This window comes from Passer domesticus, chromosome 2 (assembly GCF_036417665.1).
Source record: "Passer domesticus isolate bPasDom1 chromosome 2, bPasDom1.hap1, whole genome shotgun sequence".
Taxonomy (NCBI): Eukaryota; Metazoa; Chordata; class Aves; order Passeriformes; family Passeridae; genus Passer; species Passer domesticus.
Genome location: NC_087475.1, coordinates 106,316,307 through 106,331,218, shown reverse-complemented (window position 1 = coordinate 106,331,218; position 14,912 = coordinate 106,316,307). Strand labels below are relative to the sequence as shown.

General features: G+C 35.9%; 1 protein-coding gene across 9 annotated transcripts in view; it reads left to right on the top strand.

Moving 5' to 3' along the window:
• Positions 1 to 14,912, top strand: part of SPAG17 (sperm associated antigen 17) — an 89,269-nt gene that overhangs the window by 35,765 nt on the left and 38,592 nt on the right. For all 9 annotated transcript variants that reach the window (XM_064410344.1, XM_064410342.1, XM_064410345.1 and 6 more), the window contains 9 exons: positions 85 to 222; positions 306 to 425; positions 1,878 to 2,028; positions 3,704 to 3,934; positions 5,869 to 5,957; positions 6,616 to 6,732; positions 8,278 to 8,432; positions 12,990 to 13,069; positions 14,712 to 14,794. In XM_064410344.1, the coding sequence (XP_064266414.1) occupies positions 85 to 222; positions 306 to 425; positions 1,878 to 2,028; positions 3,704 to 3,934; positions 5,869 to 5,957; positions 6,616 to 6,732; positions 8,278 to 8,432; positions 12,990 to 13,069; positions 14,712 to 14,794 (1,164 nt within the window). The remainder of the gene's footprint in view (positions 1 to 84; positions 223 to 305; positions 426 to 1,877; positions 2,029 to 3,703; positions 3,935 to 5,868; positions 5,958 to 6,615; positions 6,733 to 8,277; positions 8,433 to 12,989; positions 13,070 to 14,711; positions 14,795 to 14,912) is intronic.

Sequence of the window (14,912 nt, the reverse complement as noted above, 5' to 3'; positions counted from 1 at the left end):
CTTATAGCAGGATTTGCCTGGTATTTCTGGTAAAGTTAAGCAGCAGTCATTATGTGATGGAAGCTAACATACTGTATTTGCCAGGTAATTGCAAGTGAAGAAGACCTTCCACCACCGAGTCTGGTGTCATCACAGCCTCAGGCAGATGAGCTGCATCGTGCCATTGTAGATCATATAATCTCTGTCCTTCCTTCTCTTTCACTTCCTTTGAGTGAAAAAAAGGTTTGTGTTGTCTTTTGTTCATTTCCTAAAATGACAAATCTCATTATTCGGGTTAAATAGCTCTTCCTTTTCTTTTTAAACAGAATCTATATAACTACTTTTCTTCTAAATACGGTGAGCCACAGACAGAGACTGTCACCCCCCAGTACCCTCTCCTATTTAACTACCACGATGCCCTGGCTCAGAGGTTGCACCTGTTGAAGGTATAGTGCAACTTATTTATATATAAATATTTCCAAAGTTCACAGGCAATGAATGCGTCATGCACTAGGAGGGGAAAAGTGGTGGTTTTACACAACAGGACAGCATATCCTAGATCTTTTTTCTACTGAGGTGGACACAATAACACATGTTTAGTTTACTTAAGAAGCAATGAGTTACTGATGGAGGGCACCTCACAAACATGGAGCACAAGCATACTGATTTCAGTGATCTATTTGCATTATTAATGAGAATGTTTAGCCTTTGGAATAGATGAGAGATATTACAGAACTGTTGATTTGCTGTTAAACACTGATGATACAATGGAAAATTAGTTGCTAACTTGTTAATGGTGATTTAGCATGGAGTTTAGACTGAATACTAAAATGTTGAGAAGTAGTAAGAAAATACATAGCAGTTACTAATGAACACAATGAATGTATTCAGGTTGGCTAAATAGTTGCAGCATAGTGTGTAAACAAGATACTGCCAGATTCTAACAAAGGCAGAAAGGTTCAGAGACTGCATAATCTGGGATTATTGCAAAGTAACAATTCCCAGACTTTCTGAATCAAAAAACTACTGTGAATGTCTTGAATTTTTCCAAAGGCAAGGTGTAATTTTACCATTAAATTTCAAAAATTCACTGAGGATTATAAAAGTGATAATAGCAGTTCTAGATTTCACAGCTAAGGTGTGTTTGCCTGGCTTCGTGGATTACAAATGATCTGGGGAATACTTTGACAACCATTGATTAAAACTATTCAGAAACAACTCAAGTTTGATGCATTGGATATATTCAAGCAGAAAGAAGGACTGAGTAATCAATGTAAGAGGTGCTCTTAGCAGATATATGCTTGATGTATTTTATATACTTGCCGAAGAGGAAATTCAGGATATAGCACAATGTTTGACGAAAGAGTAGAGGACAAACATTTGGAATATGCAGTTGAAGAAAAAGTTACGGTAAGTGTGTAATATTAAAAAGAGTGAAATTGAAAGATACCACTACATCTGAAAAAATACATCCTTGGATATAGAGGGATGCCTCTCTTCACAGACTGATCAATAAGTTGATTGATTGCATTACTATAAAAAGTAGCACAGACAGCTGAAAGATACATGGAAGGTACCTGCTGCCAGTCTGAACAGATCAGTACATATTTCTGTATTTTTAAGTCTAGCTAGCACAGGCAAATAACTTCTAACAAATGTCTGTTATTATGCTGTCAGTCATTCTCTTACATGTCTAATATTTTTCTGCCTACAGTATCTGACACCATGATTCAAAACCACACTGTGGGCACATGTTCAAATATAAGTTTATGTCCAACTGGCTTAAGCACATGCTAATGTCTTCTGCTGTAGAAAGACTTCTTTATTCAAACATAATTTTTGGAAAGTCAATAGTGTGAAAGTTTACTTTAACTCTGGTACTTTGATTTTTGTTCCAGGTCCAGGAGAACTTCAATCCAGAAAAGATTGAGCATGAAATGATGGATAAACTGCCTCTTACAGAACTTATCCATTTCACCCCTCCTTCAACTGAAAACAACACTAAACGCTTGGCCAGAGTTCATGAGCTCATGCATTATTTTACTACTGGTAAAATTATTTTCATTGATATAATTTCCATTCTTTTTATTTCTGGTTGATGATCCTCTCAAATAGAAATTTTGGGGCAAGATTTTTAAGCTGCCAAATAAACCTTTGCTGAATTTCCCATTTTCACATTCTTGCTGATATATATAATTATAGCCTACTATACAAGTTAACCCTAACTTCAGACCTCAGTTTCATGGTTAATGGGAACGACTGTATGAGTGTCAAGTATTGCATAACTAAGAGCTGGAACTTACCTTGGAACTACTTTTTTATTTATATTTGCAAACATACAAACACTAATTCTGAGTGGAAAAAACACAGTGGTAAAAAATTGCAATTTTGGTCCTAGAATGTAGAATACATTTTGAGAGGCACTGATGTAAACTGTGTTGATTTATCAACTCACTTTTGGAGGTAAAGCAAAGTATCTTAGGTAGACAGTTTTTATGGAACGATACACAGCTTTCAGAATGTATTCTGAAATACATTGTATATTGTGTTATTCATGTCTAAGCTGTTGTTGTTAATAATGAAGCTACTTTATAACAGAGCCTTTATTAAACCAAAAATACATTGGCTTCTTCAGCCATAATCACTTCTGCAGTTACCTTTTCTTGGAGTGTGCTTGCTGCCATGACATACACTGGGAAACAATCCCAAAGACTACATAAATACCCTTAGGTAGTATCAAAAATCTGCACTAGGTTATTAAGAAATATAAACATCCAAATCCCTTTGGTTGCATTCATGTCATCATATAAGGCACAGGATTTAAGGGTACTTTCCCAGCTCTTTCATCCTGAATTCCCTGTGTTGGATTAATTTACACTTCGCTGTGTTGTTTCTAGTTGTTGGTATGTACATTTTGGACAGCAAGGTATTAAAGTATTCACTGTTGCTACAGTCTTCCAGCCAATGGGTATTGAATTTGATGATCCTCACTGGGTCATACTGTACTGCCAGACTCTTCTAACTGGTAACTTAGCTAGCAAAGCCTTTGCTTTTATCAAAGGAGATGATTAATTTGAATAGAAGATGAGAGATCCAACATTCTCAAGATACATGATGTGCTTAGGTGCTTAACCACCCTAAAGAGAAAACATTTCAAACTGAAAATATTCTTTGTGTGGTTTGGGCATTGTACTACCTGTCTTAAAGTTCAGTCCTTTGCATGGTTATCATTGTTATATGGACACAGATGCATACAAACATGAATAGGATTTATTATTACCTTTGCACCTTGCATACTTCTGTTTAAATTATGTGTAAAATTCTTTCTGAAGAAGAAAAAAAGTTGATACTTTTTAAGAAGTTATAGATAATGGAAATATTTAATGAACTGAAAATAACTAGTTGCTAACTGGCCTGATAAAGTCTACTTCGTATTTTAAAATCAACATCATTTATATAAAGTTAATGAGCCAGAAGGTATTCAGATGTAGGAACCACTTCATTTAAGATGGATTAATAGGTAGGCATATCATTTTGCAATTTGGAAGCATTCAACTTTGAATGCAGTGTAAAATGTAGCCCACATAAGTTGATCCAGTACCATTAAGGAAATTGCTGTTGGCTTTTGCGGAGTTGCCAAGAACAATACACTTAAATAGTCTTGTATTTATTTTCTGCTGAGCTGTAAGGACGTTTTCAGTTAATGATTGTAATTCTTTTTTAGAACTTCTGAGTTGGGCTGAAGTAGAAAGAGCCTTCAGAGTGTTTACTTTTGAAAGCCTGAAGTTGACTGGGCTAAGTGACTCTGGTTTCCTGGAGAGCTCTGGATCTAGGATTGGAGGTGATTCTGAAGAGTCTTATATCCCTTGGGATAATCCAGCCATGTTTGCAAGACAGCTGAGACAACTCTTCCTTATGAAAAAGAAGTTTAATGAGAAATCTCCAAGAAGCTCTGGTAAAAAACTTTCTGTTTATGTTACTCCTGAAGAATTTGAATCCACTATTTGTCTTACCATATCATTTGCTATTGCAGAGATGTGATTTTTCTTCCTTTCACAAGTCACCAAATTTTCAAATACTGTATAGCCTGCACATTGAGTAATTCTATGGGAATACTAGAATAAAGACAAGTTATTTTTGTAGATTGTGCAAAATTAATTTTCTCAAGTTCTGCATTTTCTCCTGCAGATTCTAGCATAATGAAGAGTGGTTGGCCTGGTTAAAGTAGATGCCCAACTTTTTGGCCAACGCAAAAAGCAACATTAAAATCAAGTGATTGTTTTTTCAGGACACAAGAAAAGTAGAAATTATATCTTTAGGTTCATGATCACAGAATCACAGAATCATAGAATCATTGTTTAGGTTGGGAGGGACCTCTAAAGGTCATCTGTTCTGACATCCCTGCAATAAGCAGAGACATTTTCAACTAGATCAGGTTTCTCTGATCGGACCTCCAGTGCTTCCAGGGATGGAGCATCCACCACCTTTTTGGGATACCTGTTCCAGTGTTTCGCCACCCTTATGATGAAAAATTCTTCCTTATACCTAGCCTGAATCTGTCTTCCTTTCCTTTAAAACATTTACTCCTTATCCTATGACTACAGGTCCTACTAGAAAGTCTCTTCGAAGGCCACAATAATAAGAACTCCCCAGAGCCTTCTCTTCTCCAGGCTGAACTCTCTGAGCCTGTCTTCACAGGAAAGGTTCTCCATCTTTGCAGTCACCTTCATTGGGTCTACTCTGGACCAACTTCAACAGGTCGATGTGTTCCCTGTGCTGAGGACCCCAGAACTGGATGCAGTATTTTGTGATCTTGTCCATACTTTCCTAACAGAAATGTCTAAGCAAGCAGTTTAGATGGGATCCTTTCCTTAAAAGGCTGAAGCAGACAAAAATGAATCCTGCTTATCTGCTTTTCTTCTGCCTCTAGGGAACATTTTTGAGTGTTGCTTTATTTTGCTTTTGTATTAGTCATGATATTAAATTTTGCAGTTACAAGCATAACAACATTTCAGCACTTCTGCAGCTCAGAAGCAAATACCAGGAATAAAACATTTGCTTTCAGGTTTCTTCAGTCTTCTAAAGGCAGTCAGTAAACAGGAGTAATATCCAAAAGAAGCAGAGCCTAAAGATGTATGTCTGGAAGCTGAACTGCTTATAAGACACTTACAAACAAATACTTTGTGATGTGTTTTCCACTAGAAAGAGTAATGTTCCTGTACATGTGAATTTTGATCAAGTATTAGTGATCTCTGCCCTAACTTTGAGAATAAAGAATTCTATTGAAAGGATTTTTTATTTTTTAAATTAAGAGAATATAGAAGTTAAAGTCCTCATTTGATGCTGTTTATATCAGATGCTCATTGCAACAATGGAATGACTGGTCAGATCCTCAGGAGAGCTAATATTCTGTCAGTAGCTTATAGATCTGTAAACCACATTAATTTAAACTTTAAAATTTGCATTTGTCATAAATGTGTGAAAATACAAGAACAATTTGTCTTGCCTTTTATTTTAATGCTGTCTGTGCAAAGGAATGCTTTTTAAAGTATGAAGGAAAATGGTTCTTTATGAATCTGGAGGCTACTTCTGAGAGTATTTTTAGTGGGCCAGCATAGGTCAGATAGAAAGGATGATTTGAGTGGGTTTTATGAAGTCTTCTTTTTTTTAATTTTAATTATCTGGCACCTGTTGTCACAGGATTTTAAAGTGCTCTCTTCATAAAGAAGCATAGCAGAGATGATCGTGTAATTATAGGACAAGTGTGAAAAAAGGAACCTTCAACTTGATGTCAGTCTCACCAGGGAGACTAAGGAAATTGCACTGCTCCAACCTTAGTAGGGCTGAAATTTCTAGAACAATTCTTTAAATTCTGCTTTCAATTTGCAGGGACAGAAACAAGTGACGAAGATGAAGAAGAAGAAGATCTGGTTTCTCCACTTTTGAACGTAGACTTGGATCATCTTTATTCTGATATGGCAAGTGTAAAAAATTGAGTCAACTAGGCTTTATGTGAGGCAACAGAAGATACTGCCCAATGCCAGGCCATGTTACTGGGGATTCCTTTGCAATGCTGCATGCAAATGTTAATTCTGTAATTTGGAAAATGCTGACATAACTTTTAGGAACTGTGAAATCACTTTCTTTGAATTCCAAGGTGACAGGTTTTGGTGAAGCTGTTCGTGATTATTCTGTGCTAGTTTTGCTGAATACCAGGGGTCAAATACAAACGTGAAAGTTTAAAAGAAATTGTCAAACTGTCACACTAGAAGACTGTGTAGTTTGGCATCTTCAGAATCACCTGTCTGCCATACATCCTATAATAAACATAGCAATTTTAAAATTACATCACAGGACATGTTTGAATACTCATGATTGCTTACAGAACTCAAAAACATATAAGCTAATAATAAAAGTATTTAGATTATTTTGTCATAAAAAGTCCAAAACCAGAGCTGCTTGGGAGTAATTGTATTTTTTATTAAACAGTGCCATATGGGTCTGCACATATGCATCATTATGCAGTTAACTGTGATGCAACATGGGGTGCTGTGTATTAATCCAACCAGATTACAGTCAATTTAATACTGACACTGAAATGTTGATATTCATTATTTTGGTTTGTTGTATTTTAAGGTACGTCTGGAAAATTATGGCCTAGGACCAAGTTTAGAAGAAATAAAAAAGACACAGAGGCGTTGCTTGACAGATTGGAGTTTGGAAGAGCATTTTCAACCACATGTTCTTCGTCAGGTATCTTTGAACTGACAATATCATCTATACAGTTCTCCCTCGGGACACTGTATAAAGTAGTAGTAATGGAGTTCAGGGCATTTTTCTGCTCGATAATTGATTCAGTTTTATCTTTCATTTTTACTAAAAATCATTGTGCTTTAGCAGCTTTTCAGTTCTTTGTGTTACAAACTTAGTTTGTAACAGGTTTTTATTTCCTGGTTTGGCCAAACTGGAACTGTCCTATTTGGCAGCAAGTCTCTTAGCTGAAAGTGTGGTGGAGACAAGCCACCTTGCCCTTAGGGGTGATCCTCTGTAGCAGTTTTGGGACTCAGTGCAGTGGATGTGAAAACATACTTTGCGAATGCCTATGCAGTGTATGTTTTATGGGCAAATAGAACATTTGGTCGTTATAGTACTTCACCCTTTAAGAGCTAAAAACATCATTTATAGAAATCTTGCAAGCTAAACACTAGAAAATTTTCTTGCAGAAAGACAGAATGAAAAATCTGAAAGATATGTTCAAGGGTAGTTGGCTTGAATTGGGAGGCATCCTCTTGGGAGGAGTGGATTTTTAGTTCCTGTGCTGCCTTGAGCTTCATAGGTTGTAATACTTATTTGATCCTGACACATGCTATACATGGGTGAAAGAAGTGCTGCCTGGACTTTTGCAGCACCACTCTGGTGTGAGTGGTGGATTTTAAAATCTGGTTATGTATTTCAATGCATGGGGAATCCCTTCATATGCGACATAAATAGCTAATACTACTTCAACTACCAATAATTAGTGAGTCTACTAAAAAGATAGTGATGGAAAATTAAAAATAGCATTTTATTGCAGCTGAAAGAAAAGTCATGGCAGTCAGGTGAAGTCCCAGATGGCTGGATAAAGAGAAACTTCTTGCACATCTTTAAAAAGGGTAGAAAGGAGCACCAACTTAACCAGCCTTACCTCTGTTCCTGGAAAGATCATAGAACAGATCCTTCTAGAACCTCCAGTTGAATAGTTCTGAAAAATAATAATTTACCTCTGACTATAAAATAAGTTTAAACCTACAGGCAATATAAATATTGAAAATTATGGGGCAGTACAGAGCAGGGTGGAATAACGTAGATCACAGCAAATCTCAGAGATGTGCAAGTCATGGTAAAGCAAATTGAATACCACGAAAACTCAACTCACACTAAAAAAAAGTAAATTAGGGTGTTTTTTTAATCTGGTATATGATAATTCTGGTTTTATTTACTATTTATTTAAGCATTTTATTATTTGAACTTAAGTATTTGTTTAATATTTTAATTTATTTGGGTTTTGTGAAGCTGAACTTTTTCATTCATGGTCAGTCAGAAGGTGGAGCGTAGTTGGTGTCTCTTCTAAACATGAATAGCAATGAAGTTTCAGTTTCCACCTACCTGAACAATTCAGGTTGCTGGAATCCAAATGCTTTGGGTACATCTTGTAGGAGAGTGTTCTGGAGCACCTGCTGCTCAAAGCTGTGCTATATAGCCTCTGCACATATGCTACCATCTGCAGGAAGGATGTACCTTTATTTCTTTCCCTTTCAGGTTCTTCACACAGCATCCCAAGAATACAGATGTATTGATTCCTTTTATCATACCCAAGATAACACTTTACTAATGGTTTTTCACAACCCCATGAATCAACAGCGTCTGAGCCAAGAGACTTGGGATGTTGCTCTGCACTCTAATGTGCGATTCAGGTAATGAATTTTGTCTTCCCTGTTTCATTCACAGTCATTTTTAATTAAAGCCTCCATGGGTGTGCTTAGGGCAAAGCTTTGAAATTAAGATATGGCTATGTGACACATTTATGAGAAAGAAAGTCATGCAAGTCAAAAGCAGTGCTGTATCGAAAGAATTCTGTTGAACTCTTCTGAGTGAGAACAATACAGTAGCTCCTTATCATCAGGTATAAAAATGTAAATAATGCACACATACATACAAAATCATATTAGAAATGCCACATCAAGAAACTTGTAGGACATTTCAGGTGAAGATTTTTTTTAAAATATTCTTATATACTTACCAGGTTTTTCTACAGTATATACATAAATTGAGTGATTTAGTGGGAATGGTTTTTTGAGAAAAGTTCAAATCCCTTTGTTAAAATTAGTTTGTTTTTTTTCCATAGAGTAACACATGCTTCTTAATTCCTAATCAATACCTGCTCACCAGTTGGAGGTGTGCAAGTGCTTGGTATGTCCACTATTAGCTCTTTTGTTAGTGGACCTATTTATTTTGGAACACATTTTTGCACTGAAGCAGTGATATAAATGATGATCTAGATGCAACTACTGTTCCAAATAATTGACTGAAAATAGAATAATTGTCCATGTACTGATATGTAAAAATGTTAAAATACCATGAAGAGACAGGTGAGGTATCTTTAACAATGTCATTCTGGTGCTCTATAGATTAATTAGATTTATCAAATAAAATTTCAAACAAATTATCCAGTATAAAAACACCTCCTCCCCCTTTGTCTGTGGGTATCCTTTTCTGAGTGTAGTGCCTCATTTATCATGTTATGGAAATTTTTATAATAAACTTTTGTTGACACCTGTATATATTTTAACAGATTTAAATACTAAATAGGGAAAATGTGCCTTCCTAAAGCTGTGTTTTGTATTGTATTTTGTATCTTTGCTCTCAGTCAAGGAACTCTCTGTAGGTCCATCTCAGCTTCCCTGGCATTTGGACTTAAATTATTTGCAATGAAAACAGGCTGTTGTGATTAGCAGTGAATAGGACCAGAGCCAGAAGATATTTACAAGCAGAAATTCAAAGTACCTTGGAGAAGATGATGGCTGTTTTGTTGGGCAGATCCACTAAATGTCTGGTCAATTAAAATCTTACCCAAAAAGATAAGTGAAAGAGGGTATGTTCAGGTAAAGCTGGGTCTTGCATTCAGACAGACCCAAGTATAGGGTCAGTGGTCTCAAGGGCTGTTACTCAGCAATCTGTCGGCACCCAGAGCTCTTCACTCTGCCAGCAGTTCTTAGACCTCTTTGTGACACTGGACACAAAGTATTTCGTTGTATTTCAAAGTATTTCACAATTTAGCTGCCTAATTCAAGTTTCCCAAACGTAAACAGTTGGTGCCACTTCAGCTGCCTGGTGTGTTTGGGTTTTCTGGGCAGAGTTGACACATATGACATGAGACCCATAGGAAACCCATACGCTTTTGGGACAAACATCAGAGAGCAGGTCACACACCCCAGAACATCTAATGTGTCACCAGGTGTTTGCGTACACCGAGTAACGCTTCATCCCAACAGCATATGGGCACTGTAGAAGTAGATGGAGGTACCAGACTTCCTCAGGAAGCATTTGCCCCTGAAACAGCTACTGTTCATCTCTGGGATTGTAAAGCCTCAGATTGGCTGGTCACTTTGAAAGGACATTCATTTAAATAGATCAAAACCAACTGGGAGACAGGAAAGGTTCTAAATACCTGCAAAAGAAAAGCTGCTAATTTTGCCTCAAAAGGAGAAATTATACATTTAATCTGTACTGTAATTCGTTTGAGGATGAAATTAACTGTGTGCTTTCTACTTCTTATTCTTCCACATCCCCTGGAAACAAGGCTTAGACATTAAAGATAACTTCTTCTTAGGGCATGCCTGCTTTGTTCAGTGACATTTCACCAGGTTCTGTTTCAAAACAGCAAAGAGATCCTAAAGAAAATTGCATGAACGCTGACGAGATGGTTTAGCTTTGCTCTTGTTTCCTAGACATATTCAACATCACTGCTATAGATGCTACTTAGAATTTTTGAAGAGCTATAGGTCCTCTTTTGGTTCTGTGTCATTGATACCTGCCTATACTATGCAAAATAATCAGCACATTTTCAGACTTTATTCAGCCTTACTTCTAAAGATCATTTCAGATTTCCAGACAAAGTATCATAAATATTTGCTAGTGTATGTTTCCAAGCAACATAACACTTCTCGGGAAGACACTCATTAAATACCTGGAGTGCTTCAAGCTATTGCCTGCAGTTAGCTTCCAGATCCTGCTGAGTTGCCAGAAATGGGCACAAACTCTTCTTATTAATTAAGAGTAGTATTGCTTGTTTTTACCTTTGTATGAAATAAATGACTCCTGATGAATTTAGTAACAATTTATTGATTTTGATTTTATTAAAATTGCTATCATTCTAATTTTCAGTATAGCTTAAAGAATCACATTTTCGACACAGAGGAGTTACAAATGCACAGTAGATGCAGTGCTTGGCAACTTCTTTCATAAGAGTTCTCTATCTGTGTTCATTTGTTACTTCTTTATTGTGACAGCTTACAGACTACAGACCATCTTTGTAGAGTGACAGCTCATAGTTGCTGTCTGGAATATAAATCTGTTATCTGCTAATCAGTTGGTTACGGAATCACAGAATAATTTCATTTTGATTACAGAGAGTCCTGTTTCAGCAAATTCTCATGCAAAGAGGAAATTAAATTTCTGATGTTGCATTAGCTTTTGCTCCTGGAAATCCCAGTTACCTTACTTCTTTTTTATGGATATCAGGTCCTGTAGTTCACGTAGAACATCCAAAAATTCAGAAATTATACTGTTTAAAGGGTAGGCAGCAGGAGTCTGCATGTGAAATCTAATGGATGTCACTGAATAAGAGAATCCAAAGGCATGGACACATGTATCTCCAAAGATAAGTGTGTATATAAAACATTTTAATTCTGGTTAGAATAAGTGGCCGCTCTATCAGGAAGCCAAATTAATTCAAATTAATTATCAAAACCATTATTTTGCTCAAAGTTAATCTTAATGACATTTGTTTATAGTTTCATAGTAAACACATTACACAAGTTACTGGAAAAGAATAATCCTTTCTGAGAAGTGCTTCTGAGTCAGACATTGGCAGTAGTGACATCAGAATACATATTAATAGAATGTGTATTTTAGAATTTGAATGACTGTTTCATTGGCCTAAAATATTTTCCACACGAATAGTCTCTTTTTTATTTATAACATATATTCATCTTCAAGTTATTCCAGTACTGGCAACTCTATGTTCCAGACTAGTTCTGCCTTTTGTTTTCAACACCATAGGTTTTTATAGCTTGTGCACTTTTCTTCAGATACAAACAGAATAACCTTCTCCCTACTGAGTACATATATGATCAACAGTTTCTCCATGCAAGTTTCCCAGACCAGACTCCACCTACATTGCAGGAGCTTGTATATCTTGAAGCTGTGCCTGAACTGTGTATTCCAGCCTGTGTACATGACCTGTAGATTAATTCTCTTGGACAGACTGCTGCAATAAGAACTTTAAAACTGATATGAGGTCAAGAATTGATTGTATTGTCTGCATGTTCGTACCCAAAAGCCTCTACTCCACATAGAGTTTTTGAATACAATTGAATCATCTTGAGCTGTAAATATAAAATATCATTAAGTTATTATATATATATACTCAGCAACTGAATCTGATGCATTCTTCAAAAGCTCCTTTCAATTTTGCACACATGAAGAATTTTACTTTCAAGAATTTTGATAAAACTGCAAATGAGGGGTTGGATGACAGCTGCATGTAAGATTCCCAGGCTTCCTCCTTTCTTGAAAGCAGTTGTTTACAGTGAGCTATTTTAGCAGTCATTTCAGACTCCTTTGGAAGATGAGACAATGCAACTGCAGATGCCAGCAGCAAACTCTGGATCAGTTTGTCTTTCAGTTCTCAGTTCAACTTGTGATTTGTGAATATTCTTAATTCATGGCAGGTTATGGTACACCGATTCTCTCATCTTGATTTGGATGACAACCTTTCTTGTCACACCGATAAAAAAGAGCTTGCATTATATACAATAGTACTTCAGTTTCTGAATAAACAAATAAAGCATATTTTAAAAATCAACATCAATCAAAAACAACTAAGAAAATAAGTTATTCAGTGGTAAAACAGTGAGGATGACAATGAGTCTGAACATTTTGGAACTGAATGTCTTGAAGTTTTCTGATTTCCTGGATTTTTCTTTAGCAGGTGTTCTTTGGTAGACAAGTTTCTTACATTTCTTTGCAGAAAGGATAACCAGAATTCCAAGTGTAACATATACTAAGCAAATACCAAACAAGCAAAAGTACTAGTTCCTGTAAAAACTGAGAGACAATACAAGTATTGTCTCAAGGATTATAGAATAATACTTGTATAAGAAACTGAGAAGCCAAGTGATCTTGTTTGACTTGAAATCATATTAGTGAATACCATATTATGTTATATAGAGGGCTATTCTGCTTTTCAGGAGCTATCTTGAGCTGGTGGCCAACTTAATTGAAGACTGGGTGAAAGAGGAAGAAGCTAAATACCAAAAAGAGAAGATGGGTAAGGAAATAGGGTCTTTTAAACTAGAAAAAGCCACAGAAGAAGGCCCTCTAAGACTGCCAGTGCTGTCAAAAAACCTGGCTTTACTAAAAAAGCTGAAAGTGGGTATCTTTTTACTGTATTCTAGGAAATTAATTTTTCACTCTAAGACAATTTTTTCAGAGCAGAATTGCTTATGTTTTTTCATAGGATGACAATGTTTTGACATCTATATAAGCATAAATATGTTTTTGAATTAATTAAATTTATATATTTATATATTCTGCATCTTTCTCTGTTCTGAAAACTGGCAGCTTTAGTATCAATTTACATTTTCAATAGCTGTGCTTAGCTAATGAGATGTATGTAATCCAAGAATTACATACAAATATGTATCTGTTCAGATGACTGAACATATGAAGAGGTGAGCAGTAGTTAAAGCTGGCAACAGAGTTCAGGAAAATTCCTTTTTAAAGGGCAGGATAAAAGCTGGAAGTCAGAAGCTATGGGCTAGAAGCTAAAACGGGAAACTTGAATTGACAAGACTGCAGAGCAAACTTGAATTACAAGCAACATTTTGGGTAGTGAAAATTGTAAGCAGTTCATACTATAACTGTTCAGGAGGCAGCAGTATCTGAAAACCCCTATTGACAAAAAAGAACTTCTGTCAAAATTGTCTACTTGTATATTTAAATGGTATTAACAATGATTTGTTTGTGCTTAACCTTTGCTTTCTTACCTTTCTTGAGAATGCACTTTGAAGCCTCCCAGGACTAGCAGTTAGCATTTACAAAAATAGAAACATTACTCGTCAACTCAGTTAACACCTCTGATTATAGTTTGGAAACTAAAAGTACAGTTATGACTACTAAATCATAATTTGTAGATATCTAGCTGTCACAGGAGCTAGACTGAATCTTGCCCATGTGGTGCTTCATGACAGTTATGATTCATAGAGTACTTGCTGAAAGGACATAATCACCTCTAGCTGGAACATGCAGATGGGCAACAGCGTCCTTAGGTGCTTTCAATTTCACTGACGCTGCAATTTCTACTTTCTCATACAAAGTTATTTAACTAGAAGTTTCTGATAGTGTTCATTTAATTGAGTTTAAATTACCTTTTCTAGAAGGTAAATATGGGGTATCCAAGCATAGTATAAAACTACACTTACAGAAGATACTCTTTTCATGAGTCGTAGATGCTATCAAGCTATAATAGTAACTGAGGGATATGGCAAGTGTTTCTTTAGTGAAGGTTTGAAGATTCAAATAGCATTTATTTGGGATTTTTTGTCCTGAAAGGCTGTAATGTCTATGACTCTGGTACTGAGCTTGTTCTGGCTCAGTTAAAAACAAACAAACACTGCCAGAACAAAGCGTTCAATAGCAAGAAGCAGAGAGCCAGTCTTTACACACGTTGATATATTATTTAGTGTATTTGGTCCACAGTTATGAGAATCTAGTTTCTTCTAACCTGAACAGACTTTCTGTTTTATTTCTAAATATATATTAAGGTTTGCTTTATTGTACTTTCCCTGTTTTGAAATATACATTTTTATTTACTTGCGCATCTTTTTTTTTTCCATTTAAAATAACTATTCTATTTTCCTGTATTTATAACCTCACTTATTCTCCCTTTCTTTCTCTTATACTTCTAAAAGGCAGCACAACCGAACCTGAGAATGTAACAGAGTCTCAGTCCAAGAATGAAGAAAGTCTCATTATCAGAGAAGATTCTCTAAAGGTGAGGCAAAAATATTTATGTTTCTGAAATGGACTAGATAGCACTGCTTTGTTAGGAAGGTAAGCCTTTGTTCTTTATATAGGCTTGAGGCTTGACTGAGTCCTCTTAGTTTTTCTGC